This window comes from Cololabis saira, chromosome 14 (assembly GCF_033807715.1).
Source record: "Cololabis saira isolate AMF1-May2022 chromosome 14, fColSai1.1, whole genome shotgun sequence".
NCBI lineage: Eukaryota > Metazoa > Chordata > Actinopteri > Beloniformes > Belonidae > Cololabis > Cololabis saira.
In genome coordinates this window covers 15,012,730-15,033,082 of record NC_084600.1, presented here as the reverse complement: position 1 = coordinate 15,033,082, position 20,353 = coordinate 15,012,730, and the positions used below count along the sequence as shown (strand labels likewise).

Here is a 20,353-nt window from a genome sequence, read left to right as displayed (position 1 = left end):
GCATTTTTATTCTATATATGCAGGCAGTTTATTTTTATTTCATTTTATTTGTACATGTTGATATTGTGCAGACCTCTGTTAATAAAGGAACCTGTGTGACATTTGGCACGAGGCTTTGTATTAAAACTGACTGTTTTTTGAAGGGTTTGCCTCAGAAAAAAATGAAGCTAACAGAGATGCTATGCTATAATGCTTTGGGGGAAACCCCAATTATGGCACGGAAAAAATATCGATATATATCGAGTATCGCCATTCAGCTAGAAAATATCGAGATATGACTTTTGGTCCAAATCGCCCAGCCCTAATTTATGTGTTCGTAGCTTTTTTCCTCTGATCATAAGGCTCTGCTGACAACTTCAGTTAAGCAAAGTTAACTCAGACGAAGACACATTTGAACATTTTTAACTTTTAATATTTGAAAGCACTTGTCCTTTAAGAAAAATCTATATATTTTCTCAAATTGGTATACTCCGAGTGGTCCCGACCCGCCAGGAGACGGCCCTGGCCTGTCCCGGCACGGTGAAGCTAAGCAGTCACTCACTTTAATAACATTAGAGTAATTTACTCATCGTTGTTTAAAAGTGAAAGACTCTCAAGAAGAGGAAGCACTAATTACAGAAGGTCGTGTTCAGCTGCAAGTATCGCTATCAGAGTTCCCTTTTCTTCCGGCTTTTCTGGTGACTTCTCGCATCCCTGAGCATCCAGACTCGTTGCCTGAGTGCCGGCCTTGCGAGCGCGCCGCGTCTGTCACATGGCGGATCTTTCCTTGCTTCTGCTGTCACTTAGCTTCTGCTGAACCCTGCGCTAGTTTAACGTTTCCCTTCAACTCGTCGCTCAGAGTTCACGTACAGTAAAGCGGAAACCTAGAAGTTGTCAGAACTGGTCCAGAATTTCACACGGAACCGACGATGTGAACTCAGCTTTCTGAGACTGAACACGGATTTGATATGATATAACACGCAAAAAATGCCGCTTTATTAAGATTTAAAGCTTGAATTTTAGGCAGGAAAAGTCTGCAAGAGGAATTTTGAAAGGATAGAAACAAAAAAAAACCTCCAAACCATGAATCCTGAATCAGACCTGAAGAAAGAAACACAATTACCAGCTCCATTTAATCTGGTCTACAATAAATGTGCACAAGTGCCTGCAAGCCAGGGATTAACAGGCTTCCCTCATATCCCGTCTGAGTGATAAAGTATCAGACCATCTGAAGCACATATGGCATAAGTGAAAAGGTAAAAGGGTAATTACATGTCAAAGAGAAATACTGGCACTATGGCACTCTTGTTTTCCTTTTTATAAGTTGTCGTCTAGGAAACAGCACCAACGTGAAGTCTAGTTCTACGTGCGGCGGTACACAGTCTTTTTCATTTTTAATGACTGCAGCTTACTCTAATACAGACTTTATTATTTTTCAACCCACACTGCTTTTTTTTTTTGTGCATTTTCAGCCTTTGAGTTTGTTCACTATAACAACGAGCAGGCTTTCCCATTGACTGCTGACGGGAGCCGCACCTCGATCAGCCTCCTCTATACATAATAAGAAGATAAGTGGATGTAACTACCAGAGAAATGAGGAGGAAGGCTGGCCAGTTGGCAAAAGGTTGACAAAACCCTTCTCCCGGCCCAGGTAAAATAACTTGGTGGGTTTTTAGTTGTTTGCATACGACCAGAGGTGTCAAGTAACGAAGTACAAATACTTCGTTACCTTACTTAAGTAGAAATTTTGGTTATCTATACTTCAATGGAGTAATTATTTTTCAGACGACTTTTTACTTTTACTCCTTACATTTTCACGCAATTATCTGTACTTTTTACTCCTTACATTTTAAAAACAGCCTTGTTAATCTATTTCATTTCGGCCTTTAAAAAAAAACTATCCAGTTAAATTGCTCCATCCGGATAGAGTGAATTTGGTTGTGGTTGTTTCAGATGTTCTTGTCCAGTTTTGTTCTTACATCCGTTCCCTCAGATTCAATTAGTCATCATATCTTCTGCTCTCTGAAACACATGTTAATGCTCAATAGTACATATGGTTCTTTAATATATTTGCATTATACTAAGATACATTCATTTTCAATGGCTTTTGTCCTTAATGGCTTTTTCCCCCTTACATTTCGTTTACTTTTATACTTTAAGTAGTTTTGAAAACAGTACTTTTATACTTTTACTTGAGTAAAAAACTTGAGTTGATACAGTATTTATAAACTCTAGTATCTATACTTCTACCTGAGTAATGAATGTGAATACTTTTGACACCTCTGCATACGACAGGGTAGAATTTCCGAGTTCCTAGGTGGACGTCTTAACTGGAACGTCCTCTGAAGTTGGAATTCCAACCGAGTCCGACATAACAGTTATTTTATTGTGCGTGTTGCGCGTGAGAGTTTTTATTTATCTGAATTCCTCTAAAGGGATCAGCAGCGTTCATTTTGCATTACAGCTGTATGGTAATATCATAATTCTGTCAGCTGAGGTTAAATAAAATAAGGGTTTTCTCTCAAAGTCATCACTTCTGGGAGTAGTCTGTCTGCCTACATTAGCGTCACAAATACTTGAAAAACTAATATTCAAACTTCCTTATTTACTTCTCTGCACCTTTTCAGCCTCTCTCCTTTCGGCTATCACGGTCTGGGTCTGTGTACCGACTCCTGTTTGCCCTTCAGACTGTTAACTTCCCCCCATCTGCACCCCCTGCCTCCCTCACTCGCAGCAGCTCACATGCTGCTGTCCTGTCTGGAGTTCATTCAGTCCCTTAGTCCCTTTTCAGTTTCATCCCCGACCCTGGCCTGTTCGTAATCATCACTGGTCATGTTCTGCTTCCCACCTCTGCTGCTCTAGCCTCGCTGGAGCCCCCCTGCTTTCATCACTCATCGCATCCCGGTGTCCTACTTGCTGCTGCACACCTCCACTGGCTTGATGCTGCCACGATGTTGATTTCTGCTGCCAACACAAGGACCTCCAGTTACCCCTGTGAGTCAGAAAGCACTGGATGGGACTTCTAAACAGACTGCATTGTCGTCTTTGATGTGCTCCGTCTTTTCCATAAATAGCTGTTTTTGCACATTGGGGAATTTGGTGAATTATAGGTGACTCACATCTGAACAGTACATCTCTTCTTAGACAATTAGACACACAAGAGCCATTCAGTCGCTGCGATGCAAACACTTTTCCAGACTATATTACATGCAAACTGACGCCAGTGTGATGATGCTGCTGACAGCTTCTGTAAGCTTCTGGACTCGTTTGTGTAATAAGATAAGTAATCAGGTTATAATTAGCTGAGAAAAAGAAAAAAAATGCTAAAATATTTAATAAAAGGTCAATTTCCTCTTGTATTAGTTTATTTCATCATCGCACCACATTAACCTTACTCTGAACTACTGGTATGCAAATGTGTTCGTGACTTCCCCGAGCAAACCCCCTGACTTCATGAACTCCACTTGGAATTAAGATATTGAAATGAAACTCATTCACACTGGTTAAGAGGTTTATCCCCCCCCACCGAGCTGAATCCACTGTAATCCCGCGTCTGCAGAGCTGCTGCGAGCCGGTCCACTCACCTCTTTTTACTCCCCTCCTGGTCTCTCTGCCTCCAGTCCAAGCGGCTTTTACGATACAGCAGGTTCATGTCGCTGCGGGATCGCTCCTCCTCACAGCCAATCACAGCGCAGTGCAGCCACTTGCTTCGCCTCTCTATGTCACGCAGGAAATGCTCGACTGCCACATCCTGGGCCGAGCCAGAGCTCATGGTATAGGTGAGGACTCAGGAGGAGCGGATGTACGCCGCGGGCAGCCCTCCTCTGAACAAGAAACAAGAGAAATGTTTACATTAAAGCAACATGCTCATCAGCTTCTTGACTGACACGTGATGTGGAATCAGCAAACCCAGATAACTTGTTAAAACACGACGGGGGGGGGGTCATAGTTCACAACGCCAATTACGCCGTTTCCAACAGTCCTGCCCATTACTGCAACTGGCACCCATCAAAGTAAAGATACAGTCATGCATGATGATGGAGGTTGAAGTTGTGTTTACCCCGACTGCTAGTGTATTTATACTTTCATTATCCCGTTATGAATATTTGAGTAAGCATGGTAACTCAGCTGCGGAGCATCTCTGGCTGCGGGCCCTGGGATGGCCTATCTAAGCCTGTCTGCTCGGCAGACGGTAATGCGGTTTGTCATATGTAGCGCATGCACAGTCTCCCATTCACGCTCACCCCACGAGAAGTCAGGCTTGTTGTGGGGCAGATATCCGAGTCCGGCCGTGCATTCATGCCGGAGAATGTGAGTGTGCCACACAATTGGCTAAGAAAAGCGCAGCTGTCAGCTGATGCGTGATGCTAGTGTTTTTCCATCATAAATAGAAACAGAGTTTGAGTGTGTTTCTGGTGGAGGACACTCAAGTGTCACCACTGACGCTTGCCTGGCATCGGCTTGTCCAGCTGAGCGGCACTTTTTGGTTGCCGTAAACTGAATCTGTCACTTCATGTGGCGAGTTTGTAGGCGAGAGTCTTGACTTTTCATTTCAACGGTTCAAATTGCAGAAAAAAGAACTTAGAACTTTGAACTTTTCGATATTTTCACACCATGATAAGGAGATTATATTCACATTTACTGGTAGTGTAGTTCCTATTCTGACTTTGGAGCTCTTGCACCCCCCGAGTCCAGCATCCCCTTTTCTACTGTTCTAACAAGACCTCAACCAGGCCCTGCAGCAAAGACGGCGCCTGCTGCTCCCCCCACTTCCTGTCACCTGGGCCAGGTGGCGTGCTGATCCGTGGAGCTGTGTGTGATTCTTTTGTCGTGGCCCAGTGTGTTCACCCAGCTTGTCAGCGTGGTAACAGCTATTCTTGTATCCCACACCCCTGACCACAACCTCGACCGCCGCTGCCGCCGCCATGCTCGCTGGCTCCATGTTAATTAGATTTGCGGGAGCTGCAACTGTGAGTCGGGCTTTTGTCTGGCGGAGCTTTGATTTGGGTCTCTAGGATCCATCCGCCGAGCAGGCAAAGCCCTGCAATTGTCACATTATGTGCTGTGGGTTAGTGTACAATTAGCCGAGCCTAATGAACCAGGGGAACCTCAGCTGCATCTCTCTTCAACAGACAGGTTTATCTTATCCAGGCGTCATTTTCAACCGAACACACAACCCCGCCACGCGCTCGTCTGGGCCGGCAGGAACCGAGCTTTTCAGTCACTTTAAAACCCAAATAAAGTCAGAGTATTTCACGAGTTGTTTCAGGAGCATCTGCAAGGTCAGGAGTCCCCCCCGAATTCCTTTCTAGGATCAGCAGGCAGATGGAGCACTGATTCACGCACGTAAGCAACGACATCACACACTTATTTAAAGCCCGCATCTGACACTCACATTTACACATGTGCGTACTGGCCGTGAACCCGCGTGAACCCGATTTTCTAAAGAAAATTCATTGAAAATGATCATGTTTGCATGTAGGAAATCATTTATGTTCCTCAAAACTCGGCAAAGGAACTCACGGTAACGTCAGATTATTCAGCATATTAGCTATAAGTGTACTATTACTCTGTTTAATATTTCTGGGAGGTTTTGTGCAGACTCCACCACAGGGGTGCTGCTACGCTGCTGCGGGACAGTAGCACCTCTGAGTGGAGGGACACGTCAGAACACCAGTCCGCACTTTGATAACATATTGAAAATTAATTTTAATTAATTACTTTGGGGAGTCCTTTCCCTCTGCGTTTTAGCAGATGTCAACAAAACTCTAACTTGAAATAGTGAAATACTTTTTTCCCCCCATTCATAACATTTACAGATGTTGCTTTTGCAATTATATTCAAAGGTCAAGATGTTCACCACTTGTACCATCATCCTGCTTTTCTTCTTTTTTACAGAATCACTTCTTAAAGTGACAGTATTTTATTTATGAGATGTGTAGGTTTGCATCTATTCAAGTCTAAATTAAATCATAAGAATTTAAGGGTTTAATAGTCTCTCCTGCTAATTTCATCTGCAGTGGAAACACAAAATGCTTGAGGTTGTCTGGTTTCGTCCAAATAGTCATATCTGTTCGCCGCCGCGCAGCATCTTGACCTGTCAGTCAAAACGCTGCAGCTCAGCCAGAGAAACAAACGGGGAGAGAGGAAGAGGAGGAAGAAGAGGAGGAGGAGAGCATTTGGGAGAAGAATGAGCAGCTTTAAAACGCACACAACCAGGGAGGAGGAGAGATGGGGGCTGCAGGTCCAAGAGGGAGGGGCACGGTGAAGGGAAACAAAAAAAAGGAAAAGGAAAGCCGACAAATGGAGTGTCAGAGATCAACCCGAGAGGAAGATATAGCAGATATAATCATGCGGAGAAAAATACTGCAGACAGACTGATGGAGGGGAGGCTCCAGACTGGGAATGTGGGAGTGTAGGGAATAAGCAAATAGAGGAAAGTACGAGGAAAAGGGGATCGAGAACCGCTGAAATGATGCCAGACTACAAGAATGGGGGAGGGAGGTGAAACCAAGCCGCTCACACTAGTCGCTGTGTGTGGTCTCCTAGCAACACTGACAGCGTGCATCTCCTCCTTAGCCACTGAATATGCACGAAACAGGACGTCAGCCTCATCATACTTGATGATTCCGGGGTTAAACTTCACCCTGGCTTCATTTGTACCTGATCTGCAGGCACCAACACATCACATGCATCTTAAATGGCGAAAGCATCTGTATCCGTTAGCAACCACTTTGCTGCAGACAGTCATGGTGCACTGAGCTGCACAGTCCCCAGACATGCGATGGGCTGCTATTTAAACATGAGGGAAAATCTGACTAATACACTCAAATGATCAGCACTCCACTTCTCATAAATGCTTTAAAATGCACATTTGTAAAATCCCTATTCTCAGTTCATCTGAAGGTCTGAATAAAGGACGCAATCTTTCGCAGGTATTGATGCTGGAGTGGCATTTTATCACCAGGAGAAAAAGAGCAAAGAAGATAAACGGATGCTTGAAACTCAGATTTGGAAAGTGTTTGCATGAGTTCCTGACAACCAAGAGCTAAACACAACACGCCCTGCGATGTTACCTCCACAGATGATTTCATGGCTTCAATTTACTTTAGCTCATTAAAGGCCACCTAGAAGGTAGAAATGTATAAACATCTGCTTGATGGATTAAGATGCCAGGAAATAAAGAACAGTAAGTCTGGTGGCTTGTTTATATATTTCTGTGTTGGTGAATACATCTATTAAATTCAAAAAGTCCCCAGGCACTGCTGTTCTTCATACCTTTTATCAAAATGTGTCAAGAGAAGAGGCTTCTGTACACATTTATACCAAGAAAGAGATTCATTTCTTTGTTCTGGTTGAAATATTCAGTACTCTTGTACAAGTAAATGATGTAAAAACTTAAAAATAAGTAGTAGTTCATGGATTGTTTATGCCCAGCACCATAAATAAGGAAAATTAATAATTTGAAGTCTTGCTGAGGGTCAGAATTGAAGATGATCCACATAGCAGCATCCAGATAACCTGCTGCAGAGCATCATATTGTGTGAAGCTCAAAGCATGAAAATGGGGACAGAGCCAAACTGGGTCTGTCCAAAGGAGACAGATCCTGCCTACCAGCGTCGCTTATGATCACATATTAACACATTACATCACATGTACAGGGATGGCTGCAGACAGATGGAGTCAGGTCCTTTCCCTGTCTCAGCGCTCGCGCTAAACTAAGTTAACCATGGCAGTGGTTTTGATCTTAAACTCTGAGAAATCAACTCAAGGTGGTCAGGTACAGACACTTTATCAGGAACCCCCTGATGACACAAAAAAACTCAAAAAGAACCTGTGCACAACCCTCCTGGTGGTTAGATGTCCACTGGCAGACTTGGGTGGACGTCTGCAGTGATGCTGAATAATGAGGCTATGTCATAACTCAATCACATAAATGTGATGCCAAAAGCTTCACACCGGCATCTCTAATGGATGTTGTAAGAGTGAGAGATGGTTGGAGGAAAAAGATCCACCATTCCTTCTGTAAATGTTTAACGTAATTATCTTAATCGAGTATTTCAGCAGGATAAAACCATCAGACTGAGAAACTGATATCTTATCTTTGCAAGGTAGAAACAAACTTGAACAATACTGAAGGGCAGTTTTCTCACACTTTCTGCTCACGGAACATTTTGTTCTTAACAACTGATCAGTGGGATCATTCAAGCTCCATCAGATGCAAGAACTGTTCTGATGTGGACGGGATGTCCCCTTCAAAGACACTTAAACACAGACTAATATTCACTATAAAATCAGAGGATTTAAAATGATTAATTAATAATCGACACTTTGCACATCACATGCAGTTTCTCCAAAGGATAAGTCAGCTCTTCTGCAAGCTGGTGAGGGGATGAGATGGAATGTGTTCATATTTTAATCAGGCCCAGATCTGCTAACATCTTTAATAAGACATTGTGATCAGTTAACCAGAATTAAAGCCACTGCAGGAAATCAGGATTCATCTATAACTTATTTATGTTTGGAGGAGTGTCAACGCTCAAGGGGGTGAGAAAAAAAAAGCAGGAAAAAACTATTCCATTATTGTGCATCGCTAAGTTAGACATCATTAATTTCACCCGGAGCTACAGGGATTTGTGCTGCATGTGCATCTATGGTTTCTTTTTAGGTATCGGTGCTTCGTTCTCTGCAGATTTGTTCTGTGGAATGAGGTGAACGTGAAACTAATCAGGATGCATCAGTCCGGGCCACAAGTGACAGGAACACGCGCAAGAGCCAAGATTCTGTGTGTTCGTTGTTTTGTACAAGAAATAATAGTGAAAAACAAAAACATTTTAATTGTTCCATCATTATTTTTTAACGAGACAAAAAGAAGACCCAAATAAAGTCACTCAAATATACATGCACGGGACGCTTTGCTCCCTTTGCATTCTCCTCCTCGCTGTTGTACAAGTTGAGTGGCCTCTGAATCTTTCATGGACTGCTACCAAAAATATCGTACAGAAAGCTTTTCCTCATCCCGCCCCCCCCGCCCCGTGAAACCCCGGCACACACACTGGAGCCGCGGCAAACTTTCAGAGATCCTCAGAGTTTCCCTGAGCGATGCACCTCTGCCGTGGTGAGCAGCTGCATGCAGAAGCCAACACCTGCGTGATGTAAGGGGTCATGCATAATGTAAACCTGGAAGAGCAGCAGTAACCGGTTGTGTCCTGCAACAGATTTAAAAATAAATAAATGAATAAATTAAAAAATGTTACTGTAACCTGTGTGGTCAAGAAAAACAGAAGTTGCCGCGACCCCCTGATCTCCATCTCCCACCTTGGCTCGCCCTTCCCTTCACCGTCTTCTGCTGGAATCTGCAGTAACCAAGGTGACCTACTGCACTTAGCATACATGGAACACTTGGAAGACTGCAGATTCACAGGCCATTACAGAACACTCAGCTGCTGCTCGTCCAGCCGCTGCCGCTGTTGTCACAGGGGAAGGAGGGATTCGTGGCTGAATTTGCTTTGGGAGTGATGAAACAAGGAGAAGACATAAAGATCGAACAGCCAGGCTGGACGAGAGCCATGTGTCGCGATGCTCGGTAATAAGTGCAGCGTGCACGCTGAGTGCAGAACCGCCGGGAGTGCCTTCAAGATAGAAAACAAACAGAGATCACATGATATGGAACAACACAGCCTCTGTTTTGTTTGCTCTTCATCTGGCCACTGAAACCCAGCCTGAGATGTATGTAGCGCTGCGAGGAAAAGAGTCAGGGTTAAAAGAAAAAAAAAAAAACAACTCCTTAATGCTCATGTTTGTGCATGAGAGGAAGAGCTCCATCCTGCAGCTGGGCACGCTTCAGCGAGCCAGCATCCTTCTCCTGATCAAGATCCCACGGCTTTTAAACGTGAAATATCCTGAAATGTTTCCGGTCTACCTTAAAGTTTGTTATTTTTCTCAGGTAGAAGTCTTACTTTAAACATTTATATATATATATCTGTAAAAAAAACCTCACAAACGTCTCTGGTAGATAAAACTGAGGGTTCATTATCAAGAAGAGATGGAAGGTTAAGGTGATACTTTTACATGACATAACCTGGTTGATTCACCTCTAAGAAGCCCTAAATATTGTGGCTTGCAGCACTGGAGGCTGTCACTGTACCGACATGACAAACCTCATAAACTATTTAGCAACAATTAGGCAAGTCCAATAGCCCCAAGCGAAGCAGTGATCAGCTGAACATCACTGAACGCTTAACATATGATTTCCCTCACAGCGGTTCACGTCCTCCAGATCCTGCACATGCAAACGCAAAACAAAACAAAGATGCCTCAGATAGCTTTGTTTGCAGGGGAACAAATCAGCAACAGATGCTGTTGGATGAAGAATGGACACGGCACACTGAGATAATCGAAGTTACAAAATAAAAAATAAAGATTTCGGTAATTCTACACAGCAGAGCCGTCCCAATAAGCTGAAATAAATGTAACTGCCCTGCTGGGGGGGCTTGCAGAGCTAGCTTTTCTTCCGACTGACGGATGAAACAACTGCAGTGTTGGTGTGATTAGCGAAGGTAGGCCACAAGTGGTCTTCCAACGTTTGAGTCAGCCTACTCAAAATCCCCCAATAAGCGAGTCACGGCGTAGGCCGAGCAGGCCCACACACAGCTCTCCTACTCATTCATCTCCAGCACATTCACATCGTCTCTCAGCTGCCTGCTTATTTCAGCCGCACAAGTTTACCGGGGAGCTGGTAAGCTCGTTTGAATAGATTTGTCATTAGGACACGAGCAGGAGTACGTTTGAGAGGACAAAGACTTGATAAGAGCGGCCAAAGCACCGCCACCACGCCGCCACCTCGGGGGTTCGGGGTTCAGCTTGTATACGTGGACGAAAAGTCACATGAGGCGCTTTTGAGAGTCTTTTGAGCAGTGGCGTCAATTCAGTCGAAGCTAAGGTATGGCAAGGTTACGAGTGACAAAACTTAACTAGAGTATCAATCAACATGTCTAGCAAATACTCATCACAGAAGTCTGCTATGTACAGTAGCTTATCTGTGTGGTCAAGAAAATTGGAACTTTTTCAAATGCAGTCTCGCTCACTGCAAAAAATCTAAATCTTACCAGGAATATTTGTCTTATTTCTAGTTAAAATGTCTCATTTTTAGTCAAAAAATCTCATTACACTTAAAACAAGAGCAATTACCAGAAAAATAACTTGTTATTTGACCATTTTCACCTGTTTCAAGTAAATTTTCACTTGAAATAAGTGAAAATCTACTTGAAACAGGTGAAAATGGTTGTTTTTGAGTCTTGTCTTAAATGTAATGAGATTTCTTTTGACTAAAAATTAGACATTTTAACTAGAAATAAGACAAATATTCTTGTTAAGATTTTGAGTTTTTGAAGTGTAAAATAACTAGTGAAATCGATCATGTTGTTCTGATTTGCATTTGTAGTTATTCTATATGTATTAAGTAATAGAATAATCAATACAAAGAGACACAGAGTAATTCCATAAATGTATTTAAAAAAACAAACATTTACATTTAACCCTTGAAGCCAAGGTGTGGCGGCTGCCATACCTTGGCATACCCAATTGGCGCCCCTGCTTTTGAGAGTCTTTTGAGAGTCTTTACCGGCCTCCAGGTGGGACTGAGAGCTTTTCAGCCCCAGGTTTCACTTGGGAGCGTCTTTTCTCCAGCTGCTGTTGCTCTGACAGCGGCGGAGTAACAGGGACCAATAACAGGTGATGGCAGATCGGGAACAACAGAGCAGCTGATCCGGGCAGCGCCACCCAACGCTGCCCAGCCGTGGCACGACATCTGTTACGTCAGATGCAAGAACGTCTGGTCCCCTAACATTTGTCAATCAAATCAAATCATTGTAGCTGTTGTTCTGGTTAGATATTTAAAAAGTGACTGAAACATGGCCTTTAAAAACATTTAGAAACATTGCTTAACAGAAACAGAATCAGAAAGACATCCTTGCGTTTAAAATATTTCTTTTTGCTGACAAATAGTCGAGCCGGTGGGATTCCTTCCAGGGTGAAGGTAATTGCTCTGACATTTACGGGGCAGACTCGACGTACGCCGCGCATTTCTGAAGTCGCCGTATGCATTTGCTGATTTCACACAATGTTTCTGTTCTCTTGAATTTCTGCTGGTTTACTGTGACCTTTAGCAATGTCGCAGACGATAAATCATCTCTGAGAGATACTTCTCCAGCCATTATGCTGCAAATCACTTTCAGAACCGCAGCCGTGTTTATGGGACATGTTTTAAATTGTTTGTAACCTGTGCAGCCGTGATGGACAAGTAAACGTGTCCTCCAGCTTTGGGGAAGGATATCCAAGGTCTTTTGAAGGTTTCCGCATAAATAAAGGGCAACAATGAGAGAGGGGGCATTAACATAACAATAGCATCTATTTTGCATCTGTAAACATAAAAAACAAACAACGGCAACGTGCCTGTCCTCTGATTTCAGATGTGGCTGATTTAGGTTTTCACATAAAGATGCTAAAACCCTAAAACGCAGAGATAAACGCTGGGATGAATGTGGCATTACTGTTGTGGTCTGCGTGAGGTGAACAGGTGGTGACGGAGGCCGCGGCCCGGTGCCAACGAGGGGGGGGGGGGGGCTGTTAGCACCCAACTTTATTTATTTTGCATGGTGCCGTGTAAATGACTTTGAAAGGTTTAATGAGAAGAAAAACAGGGAAAATGAACAAAGATGAGTAGCCTCAAGGAAATCATTACCACACATCATTACTCTTGACTGCACACGGCAGCAAAAACTGGATGCTGTGAGACAGAGAGAAAAAAAAAAAGAAAAAGCATTTAAAGAGAGCTTTAAATTCAAAATTTCATTAGCTAATTTGGCTGTATACTGTCTGTCCAGCCATCCTGTCCTCAGACAGGAAACAGACAGTATGAGCTTTTAATAGGGGAGCATTTAGGGATGTTACACACACACACACGCAAACACACACACATACACTAACAATGTGGCTGCAGAAGGAGCTCCTATCTGAAGGAGCGAGTCGTCAGTGGTTATTTGTAAAGTAAAGCTAAGCCTCCTCCTCCTCCTCATCCCCCTCCTTCTCCTCCTCCTCCTCCTCCTCCTCCAGTCGGTGCAGGGGCTGTCTGTCCATTTAAAATTTGCCATTATTTTCTTTTCATCGGAAAATGCATTAAGTGCGCCAAAAAAAAAAAGAAAAGAAAACCATTATAATGAATTTAGAGCGAGAGTACAGTTATAAAAGTCTTATGAGGTTAATTCCCCCCCTTTCCTTTCAGTTACTGAACAGCGTGTGACTAAAAAGGCAGCGCAGAGAGAAGACAAAGGAAGCAAACATCTAAAAGTCTACGGCAGGATCTGCACCGGGAACATGGCTGGTCAAAACATACATGCCCGTTAATCAGGAACCCACCAGAGAACCATTACCTGCAGACGAATGTATAATGACAGTACGATTAACTCAAGGTAAAGAAAAGTGGACTTTCAGGAAGTTAAGTTTGATGTTGTTGTTGATGGAAGCAGGGAATATGATAAATATGAATCCCATTAAGTTGAATTTACCTTCAAACAACACACATATATTACTTAGATGATTAAATCAATTTTACCTGCAGGGTTGACGGAACGGACCATCAAAGATTTCTTTGTTTTTGGTCTGCAGACACAGCTTTGTATATTTACATCAACAGTTTCCTCATTAATGAGAACACACAGCTCATTAAGAGGTTATACATCAGCGGTGAAGCTGCAGGAGCCTTATTTTTGTTCCTATTCTTATTATTGTTTATTTTTTCTCCCCTTAACATGAATAAACTATGATTTAGAAACATAAAACTTCTTAACATGGTCCCAAAGACCTCTTCCCCCTACATCTTCTGCACACAGAGGTGGCGATGAAATCAATTATTCAGGTTTTGTAAAAACAATTTCATCATTTCAATTTGCTGTAAAATGATGGTTTTCACATGTTTTCTTGCTTTGGCTGATCCTGTTCAGGATGCAGAACGGTTGTCAAGCTCAAACCTCAGCTTATTCTTTCGTGCCCTTGGAAACCCCACTACCAATCCCCCCAACAGTTCACATGTCCAACAGACTGTGCTTTTTACAAAATATGAAAATGAATTGGCCAAAATTACCAACTAGATATCCCACGGTGATGAGTCGTGTCAAAGAGTGCATAATCACATCCATCATCTGCCACAGTGAGCGCAGCCTTATCTTTCCCATCAAATTTCTGATGAAACCTCATGAAATTAAGTTAAAACACACTCTAACTAACTAATTAAATAAATAAATAAGTTCTGGGAGGTTGTTTGGCCAGAAATATCCCCCCGGGGCAGGTTTTTCTTACCAAAAATGTTCAGTTTGGAGCTTTTCTGCCTGTAGGTTTGTTCACAGCTGATATAAACTCCTATCACAACATCACCAGGAGGGGAGGATCTAGGCAACGCGTACCACTGAGGTGCATTGTGGGATATGGAGTCTTACTCAAAGCTACTATGCAGGTTATGTCCACCTCTTCTGTTCCAGGTTTAACAACTTATTCTGAGTCTCTCGTAACTCTCTCAAGGTTGCACCAACAGTGGAATGAGCAGCAGCAGCAGCTGGTGTGTGAAGGAGAAACAGATTTGCAAGCTCACATAAGTTAGACGGTATTTTAAAGTTCCCCGGCCTTAGCACCTGCACTGCTCCGCATGTTTTAGCTGTTCTCCTGCTCACATTAACGGATCATTAACAGGCTTGAGCAGACCTCACTGGCAAGCTGATGGTGGTCCATCCTTTCAGTCAGGTAATTCATTTATCTAACAGCTTTAGAATTTTGTCAGTTTTCAAAATAAAATCTTGACTTTAAAGATATCTGAAGGTTGTGACTTTCTGCACAAAATCTTTAAGTTTAAATCTCAAATTGAATGAAAATGGAATTCGTCAAATTAAAAATATCCTTGATGATAATCTAAATAGTTTTTTTACCTCTAAAAAACAAAAACAAGCCCCCCAGTTTTAGTTTTGAATTTCAAAAGTGCATATATGTTGCCATTTCTGTTCTGTCATTGCATCTTGTCAGCTGCAGGTTTGAAAAGAGCAGAAACTGTGATGTGGATACTCTTCAAAGATTCCTTCCTGACCTTCTCAATCAATCACCTGAGAAAATAATCAGCAAATTAATGACAAGTCATAAGTTACAGCTGGACATGTTGAGCTTCACCTCCATCAATCACAACAGTGAAATAATTTCTCATTACATTTACATCAGCACATGCATAATGCAATGATGTAAAAGCAATATCTGAAGAGTCACAGGGGACGTATCACATTGCAGAAGAGTTGGTTTTGCTTTAGTATAATCTCTGAACACTTCTACGGCTGACAAATAAGACTTAAAACCATGAGACTGACCTGAGCAGTGCTGCCAAGAGCTTCGACTTACTGAGGCTCACAAAGACCGTGTGCAACTCTTCCTCCAACAAGAAGAAAATATTCCTTATAGCTGAGGGAGTATGGTCATGCAGAGATCATTACCCTTAACGTTTGTTTGCAATGTGCTCTTTATCACTGTAATCTCCCTCATTTTAATAACGCTGAAACAGTGGGAGCACGAGTTTCAGGTCCACAAACTGTCAATCAGTTTACCGATCACAAAAACAGATCACCCGATAGAAATAGCCATCCAAGAACAGAAGAAACAGCTTCAAGCCAGTAAATCTAATCATTTCTTGGGGCCAGTGGGCATTACTGGTAGTCTGTTTATTTGTACCAGACACAGAGTTTGAAGTCACTTCTTTCTGTTGTTGTTTCTGTTATCCCTTTTTTTTCTTCATGCATCCTCAGCAGCACTTTTTAAACAGATGAGCTGCCAATGTGGATAATGATATACCATTAAAAAACTTAAGAGGAGAAACTGATGACAAAGATCCAAAATGATATGAAACAAAAGGCTGAGTTTTTTTTCTGTTCAACACCAGATAATTAATGACAAAATAAATAAAAATGTTCTTCAAAGTTGTCCACTGTGTTTTCCTGCCTTGATCCTTCAAAAAAACGCCAACTTCTGGACTCTCTGAGGCTGATGTCACAAATGAGGATCCATTATCAAAATTGTTGCAGATTATTCCTCTGACATTCATCAAATCAATTAATCAACTAATCCTCTGAGCTGTAGTATTCTGTAGCTGTTCAGTCATAGCACGGGGGAAAGCCAGGCACGCCGATGGGGGATAAATGTGCAATCCAACCCAACGATGACCAGCCGGATAAAAACCTGAATATTTACAAAAAGCAGAGTGCATTTATGCTTATTTTTCTGACTGACTGCAGTCATTCACTTTGCTCACATGCTGCAGCAGAAACACCCTTCCTTCGTCATTTCTGATGCCACATCTCTCCAACAGCTGAGAGAATCAAAATGGTGAAACCACAGATGGAGGAAGCATGTGCTCTGTCCTTCATATAAAAATACTAACTGATCAAAGCTGCTGCTGTATTGATTTTGTAAATATGCACGCCACACTGGCCAGTGGAGGGTTCTTATATTGCTTTTACAACCTACTGCTGTTCAAACTCCAGGGAAACACTCTATTTGGGTGTTTCTGGAAATCTGGAAGAAGAGAGAAATCCATTAATGTTCACCCAGACAGGGTTATCCACTCCAGAGAAATGGGCTTAAAATGTCAGCATGTCCCCTCACTCACTGTCTCCCTCCCTGGCCATGCATGCCCCCCCTCTCCCCTCAGACTCAATGGCTCCAGTATTTTCATTTTTCCAAGATGCATTTCTCGTGTTATTGGAATCAGACATGATCCACACTGTCAGTTACAGCAAATGAATCATCCACGGCACAACCTCAGACTGGTGACTTTATTTTCATCCCTTTTACTGCAACCTATAAGCTATAATACATCTGCTCAAAGTCATTTAGTTAGTTTCACGTCCGAATCCTTGTATTTCAGAGGCTCTTCCATTTAAATGGATAAAGTATCCAGGTCTGGATAAGGTAAAGCAAAGCAGCCTGGTGCAACACTGGCAGAGCTGCTGCTCCCTGATTTAATCACATTTCTGGACTGGATTTTGGGAACACCAGGTGAGCACAACAGACAATGACAGGTGGTGCGAGCCCCAGTTTTCTCTGTGCGCCGAAGACACACTGCGCAGCGTGTGCAGCCGGCTGCCTGCACTCGATGACCCCGAAGTCCCAGCTGCTCGCACCCATCCCTGCTCCGGTGGCTCCGGCGCACGGCGCACGCACACATCCCGCCCGTGTGCATCTGTTAGCCTCGGAGAGATTTAAAGCCATGTATAGGAAGTTGTTTTTTTTTTTTTAACCATATGCTGTTCCAAGGTCAAGTGAGGCTCGCTGGTAATTAATTTTAGCCTCAGTTTCCTGCAGATAGACAGTCATGTGTCCGGCATGCCGGTGCGCCATCTTATTAAAGATATACATCATTAAAACCCTCAAACCTTATTGATGACTTCTTACAAACGCCAAAATAAAATACATCATTAAAATCAATAAAGCTTATTTACTTTCAAGTTAAGCAGACTTTAAGCCCCCCCGCCCTCCCCCACATATGAGATGCTGATAAACATATTTACTTTAGTGATTTGCAACTCTTTAACCCGTCAGTCTGCGTGTGTTTGGAGGAATCTCTCAAGGCTGATTTATGGTTCCGCGTTACACCAACGCAGAGCCTGCGTCGATTTAACGCGGAACCATAATTAAGGCTTCAGTATAGGTGTGATTGTCATTTGGAGTGGCTGTCACACTCGGGAAAATGGGGGAAAACCGGTGCGGAGGTCCACGTTTCATTCACAGCTCAGCTCGTGGAGGGTCTGAGATGGGAACCGCAGCCGCGGGGGGGTTTCCTCAAAAAGCCCGTCCAGACACCTGCCTCTCCCGCAGCGCAGAGACGCGCAGAGACGCGCCGACACATCCTCACCTGGCTGCGCACAAACACACGCGTCACCCGGGTCTGCACAGTCCTCACACACGCACAACCCCGCTGTGTTTACTGCCTCTCTTATTATGCCTTAATACGTCGGCCAGCATGATGACCGAGCCTTGTTTTTGGGGTGAAACGCGCACGGAGCGGGTTTGGATGCGGCGGCTGCGGCTTCACGCTCCCTCCCCGGTACACCTCTGGATGTCCCCCTTTTGTGTTTGTGGGCAGAACCGCGGGCCCTGTGTTCGGCAAAGGGGGGCTCAGAGTCCTCAAGGTTGAACACTTTGGCTCGGGAGCGCGTACGAGCTCGCTGTCAACCCCAGATTTCACCAAATTCACGCGTAAAAATCCAATTGAGGCCCATCAGCGTTGCCTCCGCAGTACAGCATCAGATCCCCCTCCGCGAACTACGCTGCGTTTGGACTCTGACAGCAAAACACGGGCCTGATCGTGCATGGTGAAGGTGTGATACCTACCTTGGCGACTGGAAAGCCTATGGTTGGCGCAGAGGTAGAGTATACGACGACAGGCGTATCCAGTTTGCCCAGACTCGTAAAAAAATCAGACAACAACAAAACCACGCCGGTTGTTGATGACACAGCTGTCTTGCTGCTAGACAAGAAGGGAGGGGGGTACAAAAAAATCCGTTCCCAGATGTGTCAATTGACGTGGAGATGAAAAATCGGTTATTCAGACGCACATCATCGGACTGACGCCTTTGCCTGACGTGAAAGGTCTTCCATTTTCATCCGAGCCAGCGCGCAGAGCCGCCGGGAGTCGGCACTGGCAGGGAGGCTGGCCGGCGCGACATGCGACGCAAAACCCGCGCAGCAAATACACTACACGACGGCAGAAAAGGCTCCAGTGAAAACACTATTTAAAGGCTCCGACGCGAAACGAAGCATGCTTTCCAGGTTATGGCAGAGGGAGAAAAAAAGAAAAACGTCAAAACAAAAAAAAAAGAAAAAAAAATGCGCAGACATCAGCGCGCATGCAGCGTTGGCTCAGGCTGGGCATCCTCACCGTGCATTTCCATCCATATTAATATTCATACGGTACTTCCTGATGGCAGAGGAGCGCTTGTTTTTGCTTGTTTTTTTTTTTTTTTTTTTGGAGGAGGAGGAGGAGGAATAAAAAGGGCAGCGAGCTCCAGCTGCGACGGGAGGACGGGATCTCCGAGCAGAAATGAAAGTCACCGAGGATTCCGCAGGAGATTCATCCAAGGTCCCGAAGCTGATGGGAACAATTTGTTTCTGCAGCTGTACCTAAGCTTTTTTTGTTACTAGAACACCAAGATACTAAAAAACCAAAACAGCCCCCGATAAAACTGTCATACTACCGTCACAGTGATGTCACGGGGATGAAAAAAATATATATAATTAAACATAACATAAGCTTGCCATAAACCCGCTGCTGAGTGCTACAAAGTAGGCTAAGCCCTCATAGGTATGATTGTATGAGTTTTCTGCATGAACTGTCCCATGGTGACCACTCACTTAAATGAAACCAGTAAAGGAGGTAACATATCCAGACCAGGATGCTAAAAAAAGATTTGATGGAAAAATGATTTATGCATCTACTCCTGAGAGCAGACTCAATGTAAAGTGAAACTATCTTAATGATGTGTTTCCCTTCACATATTCTTGTGGTGATTTGGGGAGGGGGGGTGTCACATGACCAGCTAGCCAACACATGGCCTGTGGAAGCTGACACGCCCCCTAAAAAAAATCCATTACAGGTGAACGTTTATAGTTTGAGCCTTTCTGATCAGATCATTAGTCTGGCACAGGTAAAAGTGAGCAGCAATCCAAAGCCCATCTTTTGTCTTCAGTCACATTTATTCAATGGTAAATACAAAAGTAGAGCATATACAGAGCCAGTACAGCAGTTTTCTTGTGTCAAATATGCAGTTGGAGCACATGGAGCACAAACAGTCTGTATCTCTCCTTTACCCCAGCGTCATGGTCAGAAAGGATTTGGTATTGCATTATAAAGGGCTGTAAAGGCGACTTTTTATTCCTTTTTTGGCAAAAAAAGGTCTGTGAACTTTTGGAGAAGAATTAAAACTATATATTGCTGAAATTTAGGGAAGGTAAGTGGCAGATGTCTGTTACTAAGTGCATATTTACGTAATGTAAATAGTGTGTCAGTCCCCCGTGTTGTGAGAGAAGGTTGGTGTAATACCTGCATCCGCCTGCAGGGGGCCGCAGGGGGCTGCATCTTAATACAGCTGGCATTTGGGTAGAGAAGTGGGGTGCACTCCCGACAGGTGGCCAGTCCATCACAGGGCTTACACAGGGAAGGAGACAGCCGTGCATGCTCCCACACACACGTATGCTGCACATTTGAATCACTAGTTAATCTAACACATGTGCCCTGTGGGCTGCAGGATGAAACCGGAGCAACGGGATAAAGTTACCACAGGGGGGAACA

The 20,353-nt window shown here is 43.6% G+C and overlaps 1 protein-coding gene across 4 annotated transcripts in view; it reads right to left on the bottom strand.

Moving 5' to 3' along the window:
* Positions 1 to 18,980, bottom strand: part of LOC133459673 (neuronal tyrosine-phosphorylated phosphoinositide-3-kinase adapter 1) — a 29,870-nt gene extending 10,890 nt beyond the window's left edge. Inside the window, exons 1-2 of one of the 4 annotated variants that reach the window (XM_061739852.1) lie at positions 18,397 to 18,980; positions 3,564 to 3,803 (exon numbers count right to left, since the gene is read on the bottom strand). In XM_061739852.1, the coding sequence (XP_061595836.1) occupies positions 3,564 to 3,751 (188 nt within the window). In that variant the 5' untranslated portion in view covers positions 3,752 to 3,803; positions 18,397 to 18,980. The other 3 variants (XM_061739854.1, XM_061739855.1, XM_061739853.1) reach the window with 3 other exon arrangements.
* Between the last annotated feature and the right edge of the window lie 1,373 nt (positions 18,981 to 20,353).